Source organism: Tribolium madens, unplaced genomic scaffold (genome assembly GCF_015345945.1).
Source record: "Tribolium madens isolate multiple individuals breed KSU strain unplaced genomic scaffold, Tmad_KSU_1.1 Scaffold_96;HRSCAF=242;Tcas5.2_LG5, whole genome shotgun sequence".
Taxonomy (NCBI): Eukaryota; Metazoa; Arthropoda; class Insecta; order Coleoptera; family Tenebrionidae; genus Tribolium; species Tribolium madens.
The window spans coordinates 7,197,708-7,209,866 of NW_025401068.1; the positions used below are offsets into that span (position 1 = coordinate 7,197,708).

The window sequence follows — 12,159 nt, forward strand, 5'->3', positions numbered from 1 at the left end:
TCCTGTGGGTTATGTTATCTAACAGAATATTTACACAAGTATGTATGTACAGGGTGCTGCATTTTGGATGTCCGAATAGGGAATCTCCGAAACTAAGAGGTTTAGCCAAAAACGAGTGATACATTCTGGGGCTCATTTTTTTAGAAAATAATATTGGTTAAAACCGCATCCCGCTATTCTCTTTTGTTTTCGACTTACAGACAAAAGTTGACATTTTGGCGAAATCTAAAAAATTTATATCTTCGTTATTATAGAAGATACGGATTTGAAATAAAGACATTATACAGGCACTTTTTTACGTATAATTTAATAATGTAGTTAACATTTTTTTTCAGTTGTTTGTTTAGCCGTAATAAAATAAACTTGTATTTTTTTAAATGGAAATCATAGGCGGCTATAGCAATTTTGAAAAGCTTATTTTTTTCTGATCTAAAAAATATATATTTGCAACAAAATATTTTTTATAACTATACTTAAAAAGTGAAATACATATTTTGTGCGATAATAGTTGGCCATGGAAAAACTATTTCACTCCAAATGTGTAAATAATAATCAATAAGAGTTTTGTGAACTGAAAAATAGATGAAAAAATAGATAAAATTGTAAAGATTTAGAAAATACGATACGGTAGAAGCATTGAACAAATATCCGAGCGCCTCAGAACAAAATTATTACATATTTTTAAAAAATCAAAAAATAGGAAAAACAAATGTGTCAACAGACAACACAATTAGAAAAACATTTTTTTGATGATCTAATGGAGGTATGATAACGCTTCACATAGACGGAATTTGGGTATTTGAATAGCCATATCGTCATTTTTGTGTCATATAAAATATATTTTATTGAAGAATTAAAGTGGCTTTTTTTAACAACACTCTATGTATCACTAGAAGTTGCCAATAAGTTGTTTTTGCATCTTTTTCATCACTTAGTACTTAGAAAACTCTTTCATTAGTGACACTGGTTGAATATAATATAGTGTAAATCCTTTTAGTTGAAGATGCAACATTTTTTCATGGCCAACTGCGAACAAAAATCAAAGATAATTTTTTGCTAAAAATGTATTATAATAATTTGTTACAAATATATATTTTTTAGATAAGAAAAAACCAAGCTTTTCTTTTTAAAAATGACATACCCATCTATTATTCTCATTTAAAAAAAATACAAGTATATTTTATTACGGCTAAACAAACAACTGAAAAAAATTGTTAACTACATTATTAAATTCTACGTAAAAAAGTGCCTGTATTAATGTCTTTATTTCAAATCTGTGTCTTCTATAATAACGAAGATATGAATTTTTTTAGATTTCGCTAAAATGTCAATTTTTGTCTATAAGTAGAAAACAAAAGACGATAGCGGGATGCAGTTTTAACCAATATTATTTTCTCAAAAAATGAGCCCCAGAATGTATTACTCGTTTTTGGATAAACCTCTTAGTTTTGGAGATTCCCTATTCGGACATCCAAAATGCAGCACCCTGTACATAAGGTTCATACAAAGCAATAACTATGTTAATTATTATTCTAACATAAAATAGTATATTAAAGTACAAGTTGCAGCACAAATTTGAAATTCTGAAACGAGCCGCGAAGCGGCGAGTTGAGGAACAAATGAGTGATTGAAGAACCTTCTGCAACAAGTGCTTTATACCATTTTTTCTATTTCGCCGCTTTATATCATTTTATAAATTAAAAAACGAAAATAATTTTTTTTCTAGAGAATTTTGCGACGGTTGGCGACATTTATGTGTGGAATAAATTTAGGCGGCTGTAAAAAATAAATATTCTTATTTTTACATTTGGAAATGAATTGTGAAGAAAGTCCGTCACTAAAATTAAATTACCGCGAACGACTTATTCCAGCACGCAAATGACGTCATTTGGGTGCTGGAATCTTCGAGCTGGAATAGACTTATTCTAACACCGAAATAGAAAAATGATGTTTAACAAAATTAAAATAAAATAGGTGACCAACAATACACTATTCGGCTTAATTCTGAATCACTTTGTCCAAATATCTTTTTATGACTAGATCGTCTTTAACCAATGATTAGGATAGCAAACATTTTAAAGCTTGTTTTAAAGTCTATGTTTGCGTCAATGATTCTCTTAACTTCAAATAAAAACGCCTGATCGTATGTAAGTACTCGTATGTATGTAACGTGTATACATATGCATATAAAAGTAAACGAAAGTTTTCTTTGAATAAATCTTGAGTGCTTATATTGTACTCGCAGCAATTTTAAGTAAGCGATTACTATGTCAGATAGGTATACCAACAAACCAAATTATCTCTTATCAAATTGATAATTAAAATCGTCAAACTGATAAGGTAAAACAGCACAGCCTTAATTCAATTAACAACCCGAGTTAACAAATGCGCGGGTTCAATTGTGTCCTTTTCAATTACTCGGCCTCATCCTAAATTGTTTACGATTGTGCACTTATTTAACACTCGACATCATGTGTTTAGCATTCCAGTGAACGAACGAAAATGGAGCAGAGACTAAGCAACTTTCGAAGTCTCTTCAAATCATCTCCAGCTCCCCAAAGCGACCCCTGCGAGCCCGAAATCGGCTTCAAACTCACTTTTTCGAAAACGTCCAAACAGCTAAAAGTCAAAGTGTTGAGTGCGAGACACCTTCCTGCGAATTACGGCACGATTAAACCCCGCGGATACTCAGTCAAGGTATTAAGCAAAAAATAATCGTCTTTAGATAACGCGTGCTTCCCAGATCACTGTTTTCCCGGAAAAAGAAAAATATGAAACGTCAGTTGTGAAGGAATCGTGGCCAACTTTCAACGAGGAGTTTCCCTTTACGCTGCATTCGACGTCCAAGTACTACCAGGATTACTTCAAAGGGAAGTTTATTTCGTTCACGGTGTATGCGGTTTTGGAGAATGCCACCGAGACGATGGCCAAAAAGAATCCCACCAGCAAGTTGAGAAGGTTTTTTTCTTTTAGCGAGTTTGGGGAGACTCCCAATAGGTTCAGAAGGAGCTTCAGGCATTCGCTGAATAGTCGTAGGACTGTAGGGGCTGTTACTTATAATCTAGATGCGAAAATTTTTAATCACAAGTTGGGAGATGACCTCATTTGCACTCCGGATATTTGGAGAGGGATCAAAGAGATTACTAGTGGGATTCAAACAGAACCGGTAAGTATTCCCGGGTATCTATTTGATACAACGTTGAATATAACATATCTTAAGACAAATTGTTATAAATAATTACAAATTTTGCAAATCTAGCAAAACTACTGCGAAAACATTGGAAGAAATTCAAAATTGATGCTACAGGTGTTATTTTTATTTATCGAAATACATTAAGTTCTGTTACCTGTAAACGTAATTTTTTTGTGTTACTATTTTCTACTTTTTTTAGTAAAGTTGCCAAATTAAAAAATAAATATAAAAATAAAAATAAAAATAAAATTGCCAAATTAGTGTTTTAGATCTCGACTACACATAATGAACAAAAATTTAACATTTGGAAAACAATTTTTATAAATGCATTTAACTTTTTTATGTATATCTTCTATTTTTTTAAATAGTGTTAATACTGTTAAAAATTCTTTAAATGTGTTTCAACAAAATAAAAGTTGTTGAACTAAAACTTAAATCCTTAATATTTTTTTTATTCTAAAATTGTTTTTAGTAACAATAAAAGAGAAGCAACTCAAATTGTAAGAAATTTTATTTTTACGTGATATTGTTAGTCTAATCGTAACAAAACATTTTTCATGTTCAGTATTTGCATAGGTCCATAAGTACAAACACTTACACTTATAATAAATGTAAGTTAGAAATAAAATAAATAAAAATAAAGTCCCTTAAAACCTACAGCTGAGGTTTTTTTAAAAAAAATTAGCAAAAATATCTCTCTGTAGTGCTCACACGCTTAAATTTTCCATTTTTGTTTTAATTGTTAACTCTATCTTTAGCGCGAGGGCAAGAACGGCAGCGTGGAAATGACCCTCTCTTACGCCATCAGCGAAGACCGAAAAAACGACGTGGTGGAAATTAGTATTACGAAATTCCGGTGCAGCTTACAAACCATGCAACAGCACGAGAAGCTCGGAGGCCAGCTTTACATCAAGATCACCGCTTCTGAACAAGACGACCTCATCCAAAAAATGAAAAGTGACAAATTCGAGCCGACTATCTCCCTCAAACTTGAAGCCAACACGGCCACACTGCGGGCCACAGTCAACAACGACAACTTGGAGCAAGTCAGGATTCTTGTGAGGCTCATTTGTAAGAATATTTTAGGCAAAAAAATTGTCCTGGGGAAGATCGAAATCGACAGCAACAGCGATTTGTGGAAGGAGATTGTGAGGACCCCGTCCGTGCCCATAACCAGAATGATAAACTTGGAGTGATTTCGTACTTAGGGAAAGCGAATTGAAAAGACTGTATGAGGTGCCAATGTCGAAGAATTATTTATTGTAATTTATACTCAATAAAAATTTTGAATTATGGCCGGTGTGTTTTTGAAGGTCGCGCCGCCGTGGGCCGCCTTAAAGGGAGCGAATGTGACATCCGAGGCTCTATATGTGTATAATAGCCCCATTATCTAGTATTAACAACAATACCGACGCTTTTAACGCATAAATTATTCATTTGAGTTGAATGTGTGACCCCGAACACTTTTTATCATTTCCTTAAAGAGATACTAACATCTGCTACATATTATTTAATACAAATTTTAACGATATTACGACAAATATTTATCGAAACGAGATAAACGACTTAAAATTTATTATTACAGTTCCTGATTGCGTTTACGTTAACACTTTTTATTATTGGTTTCGGAACTAAACGTGGCGTAAACAGCCGCGAAAAAATGTGATGGTCATCCGAGAAGTTGTAAATGATATTTTACGTGAAACTAAAAATTTTTATTGTGAAATAAGCGTCAGTTTTAATTTTACGAAAAGAGCTAAAGCGCGTTGCACACCGATGATCCAGACACTTCGTTTCATCACCATAAAAATAAGATAACAAGTTTCTTCTGTTCTTATTTTGTTAAAAATTCTTTTAAATGTAAGTATAAACTTTCTCAAACAAATCAAAACTAATGAACAAAAATACTTTTGTTAGTTTCGTTATACCTACTGTTTTCTTTTAAGTTATAAAGTTTAAAGGGTGAAGAATATCATTTTATCGGTCACTAAATAATTACTGCCTTTTTACTTACTAAATAAATATATACGTTCTAAAAATAATAAATCTGTAACCAAATGGTAAATTTCAACAAGCAAACTATTTCAGAAATATTATTATCTGTAAATTTATGTCATCCTTGATCAGTCATCAAATAATAAAAGTTGTGTAGATACTTCCTCAAATTTTATTACCAATTATGTACTTTAAAATTCTAATCTAGAAATTTATGAGATGAGATTGACTTGAAAATTATATGTATGTCTGGCTTAATATAAAGTTAAATAAAATACAATTTTTAAAGACACTAGTGTTATATTTATTAAAATTAAATAAAAATTACGAATATTAAATACAGAATGCGCCAGAACTCGCGCCCCAGAGAAAATTTTCAAGTAAGGTATAATATATCAGGAACATGAAAAAAATGTTTAAAAAATTCTATCTCTCAAAAAATTTTTACATTTATTTTTCGACATTTGACACTTTTTTATATCTATTTCATGATACTGATGATTTTGTATATGTTTTTTACAATTACTTAGTAAAAGGACAAAAATTTTGCCAATAAAAGCCACAAATAACATTGAACGAGTTACAATTTAGGATACAGCTTCCTTGTTTCCTCTTTTAATAGCCTATAGCAAAAAAACTTGGAAAATTATTTTTCCAACAGAAATAAATAGAGTCAAAGTGCAAACTTTAAACCCTTATAACTTCGAAATTTTTATAGATAAAATTTTTTTAACATTTTTTCCATGTTCCTGGTATTTTACTTTATATGGCATTTTTCCCTGGGGCGCGAGTTCTGGCGCACCCTGTATAAATAATGTTAAACTAAAACATATTAGTTAAAAGAAAAATGTAATTAAACAAAATGAAAATTATTGAATTCTTAATCCCCATTACATTTTTAAAAGAAAGCTTTTAAATTAAGTATCTGCAAAGTATGTTCATCACTAACTTTTTTATTTTATTAGCAACTAGAAAAAAATAACTGGAAAATAATAAAATAATAATTGGAAACATTTTGTTTTACAATGAAAGGCTTTTTACAATATTTAGTTGCATTAATTTTTACTTAAGATTTAATGTCCTGCATATTTATTAATTGCCCTTTCTCAGTTTTCGGTATTTTAAAGATATAACCCCATTTGTGTAAAAAACCTTCGGCTTTTCCAGTAAAAAAATTCCAGTAGCAAAAACGCGATTTTCAAAAATCTTCCAGCACGTGGGTCACTTTGAGGGAATTACCCGTAGTCTAATCCAATGGCGGATGATCTGAGTGTGTGTGGGGCGCTTAAGCTAGCGTATTTCAAAGATCAGGTTTCGGCGGGATTGCAACAGACTAGAAGTCAACTGACTCGGAATTAGTTTGGTTTGCTCGGTATCGAAAGCAGCCGGCTCTTGGCCAAGTCGTGCTTTTTAATACATCACGTCAAAATCACAATGAATTGCAAGGAAAAAAAATCCGCTCTATCTCCCACACAATAAATAAATTTATTTTTGTTTCCGTTTAAGTGAATGTGAATCCAGTGCCATGCAATTATTATGAACACCGAAAGTGAGATTTCCGAAATTTAAAATGCGCCTCCAGTTTTTTATTCTTCTTCTTCTTCATGTCATGTGTCTTCAGTTTTGCACTGCTGACAATAAGGTAAGTTTGTGAAAAATATCTGATTCTAATTGCACATATCGCAGTTGCACGCATTGCAATTTTTCCCAAGTGTAATAACAGAAACAGCTCTGAATATGTTATTACACGAGTCTAGCAGACATGCGATAATTGCGTACGCCACTCGCGCTTCCAGCAATTTTCAAATAATAATCTGAAAGCAAATAAATGCAATATTTTTTCAGTCCACAGGTAGCAAAGTATTTCCTTGTGCTTAAAAATAGCATTCGAATTAATTCGAAACAATTGGGATGAATGGTACATGGGTCACTGCTCCGGCAATTCATTCACGAAATTGAAATCAAACCCGCCTTTTGATGGGTTTGATTGTGTTTGATCTGGGTCAAATGCTAACAGCGTGACAATATTGCATCGATTTTGCTTGGAAAAATTGGACGCGAGGCTAATTTTAAAACGAAAAGTTACTGACCTATGATTTAAATTCGTTTGTTTGACCTTTAGTTTTGTTTGGATTAAGCCCATCTGTGTGCCATGCCGTCCCTAGTCATAAAGTTTCGAATTAATTGGACTTACAATGAGACAACTATTTTTGGACTAGGGTAAGACGATCGGTGGCAATAGCACCTTGAACCTGCTTGAACCCAGAAAGTCGAGATTAAATGCGGCTAGTTTTATGACCGTCGTCGTAAATATTAATGTAATTATTGTAATCAGATTTTTCAGTCACTTCAAATTAGTAGCTCAAGGTGTTGATGTACTTTATAAATATTTACGTAATCAAGGGGAGAAGTCAGTTTCAATGGGACACGACCCTGTCTACAATCTCGTGATGAATAGGTGTTTGTTCGAGATTATTTAATTAATTGTTGTTTTTGTCCTTACTGACCAACATTGATAAAAGTTCACATTTCAGGAATATTTTTCTATGTCAAAGTGAACAAATATTTATTTATGGTGTACGGTGTCAGAAAAAAATTAATTTATTTTATTACCTCCAAACCAATAAAAAATATTTTGTGTACAGTAATAATTCAGTTTGTCATATAAATAAATATTTTGAAATACTATACTAATGGCCCGTTTAATAAAATACGAGTAAATGTAAAGCTCATTTCATAAATTAAATTGCCTACGCTGCCGATTCGAATTAATATTAATTACCGTATTGTGTGTAATCTGGTTAACTTCTTTCTGACAACAGGAGACGATGTATAAATAATTTAGTCTTGAAATTTAAATTTAGCCGAAATAGATTTTCAAGTTTACAATAAGTGAGTATTTCAGGAAGAAAAATTTTAATGATCTCGCTATAAATAAGAGTAATTATGAAAAATTCCTTTTAAATGGTTGCTCTAATAAATCTGCTTGATACTAAAATAAAACCGAAAGCATTCATAAATTTTGATGTCAACCTGAACTCAAGGCCAAATTGAGTATTATTTTTATTTTTTAATTATTATTAAGACTAAATAAAATGAATTACATTAATAACAATTTTGTTAAATTTTCAATTAAAACACGCAAATTAAAACACACAAAAGTAGATAGATATATAGCTATCGCTCACAGAAGAATGGACAGTCGGTAAAATTTGATAAACGTTGTAATAATTGGTGCAATTTCATGGGGGCAAATAAAACAGTGCTTTTACTAAATTCTCTAATAAAAAACAACAAACTTTTATTTACAACAAAATATATAAACGAAAATTATACTAGATTTTGTTCTCATCGAAAAAACTTTTTTTTATTTTTTTACCTAGTGTCCATTCTTCTGTGAGCGGTAGTACAGTAAAAGAGGATTCGAAGCACAAAATATAATAAAACAAAACAAAACAAAACAATGAGTTCCACATTGGGTCAAGGCAATGAAATATGTATCGAGCGACCAAGATAATTTGTAATCGAATCATCTTCTGATCCGAAAACGTATGTCTGTAAAATGTCAAGTAAAATGACAAGTCGAAAGGTAAAATGGCATGATCAAAAAAGTGATAATTATAATAACTAAATTTTTAATTTACCTTAAAAAAACGGTCCTACTCGTATTATTATATGCGTCGGCGACTAATTCCAGCCCATTTTGCCGTTTTACCTTTCGACTTGTCATTTTATTTGACGTTTCACAGACATACGTTCTCGGATGTAAAGATGACTCGATTACAAATTATCTTGATCGCTCAATATGTGCCTTGTATGTAGAATAAATAAATATGATTAAAGTTACATCTGAGAAATTGGAATTGACATTTACATAAAACTAAATAATTACATACATAATACATATACATATGTAGGTAACACTTTATTTTATATTATATTAAATATAAAATGACAAGTAGTGTTTTACAAGTATAGAAAATAGTCCTTTTTTGTTTGAATTCTGTAATACATTTTTAACTTGTGATGTAACTTAATCCACATTAAAACATAGTTTTTGACAACATAATTTTGACCATCTTTATATAAATCGCTTTTATAATACTCTGGGGTCGCATTATATTTGAAATCTTAATATTTTTAAAGGGGTGGTACCTAACACTAACCAATCACGTTCAATTTAAATTTCGATTTGTTTTTACATTTTTTTTTTTGAGAACTTGAACTTCGTCTCTTCCGTTCTTTGCATTATTATTAAAATAAATAGGAGCAGTTAAAATGCGTGTTTATGCCAAACTTAAACCTGGAATAAATAAACCACCAAATCCTGAATGAGCTTTTATCCGCCCAAGCCCGGCTTTGATTATTTGTTTAGTCTAAATAAAACAAGGACTTTTTTCAATCTCTCCCATTAATTGCTCAAAAATTCGTTTGAAAGCTGTGTCAACCTAAATGTACACCAATCAAAACTACACGAAACCCAAAATAAATCCGGAAATTACTCCAATTTTCCCACACTTCCGCCTTAAACCTTGCACAACTGCAATTTAATCGATTTAACAATCGCCAAAGTGAGTCACGCAAAGCAATATTTTCAGACTCATCACGACCTCCAAAATTCCGAAACGCTCTACTCGTCTTGGTCCCCATGGAGCCGCTGCATCGAATGCATTCAGAGGAGAATCAAAAAATGTATTTCTCCCAAATGCGAGGATTCCCGAATTTACGAAGAAAAACCATGTGGGAAGAAACGATGCAAGAGGAAAGCGCGCCAGAAAAATCAATTCCGCGTCCTACAATTGAACGAAGTAGTTTCCAGTTTAACATACTGGGTTGATTTTTTTAATTGAATTTTCTCAGGATAGTAGCCATTTGTTGCGTCAAGCGCCGTCTCGCATTTGGAGCAAATGGTCGAACTGGTCGCCCTGCTCGGAGGATTGCAGGACGCAGAGGATCAGGATTTGCAGGAAGCCGGGACGTTGCAGGAAAAAACAGCAGGAGCAGACGGCGTATTGCTATCACGATAATTCGATGTGTGAAAATTACGTTTTGAACTTGTTGGATGATAAAGACAAGTATGGTATGTAAAAGTTCTGGGAGAAAATTAGTTACTGAAAATTTCTTCATGCAATGCTTAAGGTTAGGCGCACGCGTTAAAAAGCGATGGGAATATAATGCTATAAAGAAAAAAAAAAAGAAAAAAAGAGATTCTTATATTTTCACTTTAAATATTTGCAATAGTTCAATAAATAATCGTGAATAGCAAATATGAATACATAAATTAATATATTAGGCATAGTTGCATCAAACTGAAAATTATTTCCACGTAAAACATGATTTAAAAAAGCATTTATTTATAAGAAATTGAGCTTCTTCTGGTTTCCACAGGAGAATTTTTGTTCTGGTTAATTTATTTTTAATAAATTATTTTTTTTATTTACCCTAACTCGTCTGCACCTAATAGTTCCTGCTCTAAAAACATTCTCTACGATAATTAAGGAATTTTCAAATTAGGCAGTTTTCCAAAATTAGAATTGTGGTGACCTCCACTGTCATTAAAACGGTTTTTTTGTCTGAATATCATTCCGTTTCCTTTTAAAGAAACCAACCGCTACTACCACTATGACAACTTCGACCGCCGCCTCTCCCACCGCCGCCGCCTCGCCGGCCGCTGTGGCCAACCTTTCCGCAAATCGCGAATGCTGAAAATCATCGGGGGCACCGAATCGAAGAAGTACAAGTGGCCTTGGCACGTTGCCATTTTGAACAAATACTACGTAGGTATCCCAAAATGGGTCAATTTCAACGCTTGATAAACTCGTCTATAAATCAATTGGCCAATTTTAGGAAGTGTTCTGCGGAGGCACACTCATAGGCCCACGTTGGGTTCTCACCGCTAGTCATTGTATACGTCCTATTTTACGCGTAAGACTGAACGAACATGACCTAAGGGCTCGAGATGGACGCGAGCTCGAAATGACTGTTTACACGATTTTCCAGCATCCCAAATTTAACCACAAAACAGTGGATAATGATATTGCCCTGCTGCAACTACCAAGGAGTGTTAATCTCCCCATCGCTTGCTTGCCCAAGACTAGACCCAGGCCCACGGAAATTTGCTCGGTGATGGGCTGGGGCAAAATCAGGACCAGCGATACCTATGGCACGCACACACTGCATGAAGCGAAGGTAATTGGCGTTGAAATGATAAGATACGATAAGAGAAGTGTAATTATCACTTATTCTCACTGCAACTAGTTTGGCCCAAATTTTATAACATCTTAATTACAACAATCAATAAATTATTTGCCATTTAAGTGAAAAACAACTCAATTATGTAACTCCTTGAAAATATCAAAAACAGAGATAATCGCTTTCGACCATCCCGAATACCGTACTGAATTATTTCGATTAATGTCGATTAAACGACCTACGTCACATTTTTTATTTTTTCAAATACTTTTTCGAAAAAAATGGGATAGTAAATTTTTATTTTTTCTGTAGCTTCCTATTGTGCCACCAAATGTTTGTCGCCGTTCCTACCGCCACTTCCTCATCACGCCCAACATGCTTTGCGCCGGTTGGCCCTCTGGTGAGGCCGACACTTGCGCCGGAGACAGTGGTGGAGGTCTCATGTGCCCCTTCAAGCGCCGATCAAAACTCGCTTACAGCGTTCAAGGCATCACAAGTTTTGGGGATGGCTGTGGTTTGAAAAACAAGTACGGCATTTACACTACAGTGTTTAACTACCTAAAGTGGATTTACTACGTGATGGACCATTATTCTTAACTCACGAAAATTCAGTATTCGCAAATTTAACACTTTTATAGCTATTTTTGACATTAACAGAGACTTAACTGAAGCAATAAATTTTATTTGTAAAAAGTGATGGTTTTAATGACCCCGAGATGTGCGTAAGTCGTAATTGTGGGTGACGCAAGGTTTGTTTAATGCATCGGACGACGTCCTCT

The 12,159-nt window shown here is 33.1% G+C and overlaps 2 protein-coding genes across 5 annotated transcripts; both read left to right on the forward strand.

Annotated features, from left to right (window-relative positions):
* The first annotated feature begins 2,014 nt into the window (after nt 1–2,014).
* On the forward strand, nt 2,015–4,488 carry LOC123013061. 4 transcript variants are annotated; one of them, XM_044411375.1, is made up of 4 exons: nt 2,015–2,147; nt 2,482–2,697; nt 2,744–3,166; nt 3,952–4,488. In XM_044411375.1, exons 2-4 carry the CDS (start codon nt 2,503–2,505, stop codon nt 4,387–4,389), a joined length of 1,056 nt encoding a protein of 351 aa, XP_044267310.1. In that variant the 5' UTR covers nt 2,015–2,147; nt 2,482–2,502; the 3' UTR covers nt 4,390–4,488. The 4 variants fall into 4 exon arrangements, with proteins under 4 accessions (XP_044267310.1, XP_044267312.1, XP_044267311.1 ...); XM_044411377.1 differs by having other exon boundaries at nt 2,040–2,147; nt 2,490–2,697; XM_044411376.1 differs by lacking the exon at nt 2,015–2,147 and adding an exon at nt 2,265–2,340.
* A 2,039-nt stretch (nt 4,489–6,527) lies between these two features.
* LOC123012810 (trypsin-3) lies at nt 6,528–12,073 on the forward strand. Its single transcript, XM_044410959.1, has 6 exons — nt 6,528–6,830; nt 9,787–9,996; nt 10,049–10,268; nt 10,790–10,965; nt 11,036–11,377; nt 11,693–12,073. The coding sequence occupies exons 1-6, from the start codon at nt 6,759–6,761 to the stop codon at nt 11,975–11,977; spliced, it is 1,305 nt and encodes a 434-aa protein (XP_044266894.1). The 5' UTR covers nt 6,528–6,758; the 3' UTR covers nt 11,978–12,073.
* Nucleotides 12,074–12,159: the final 86 nt, after the last annotated feature.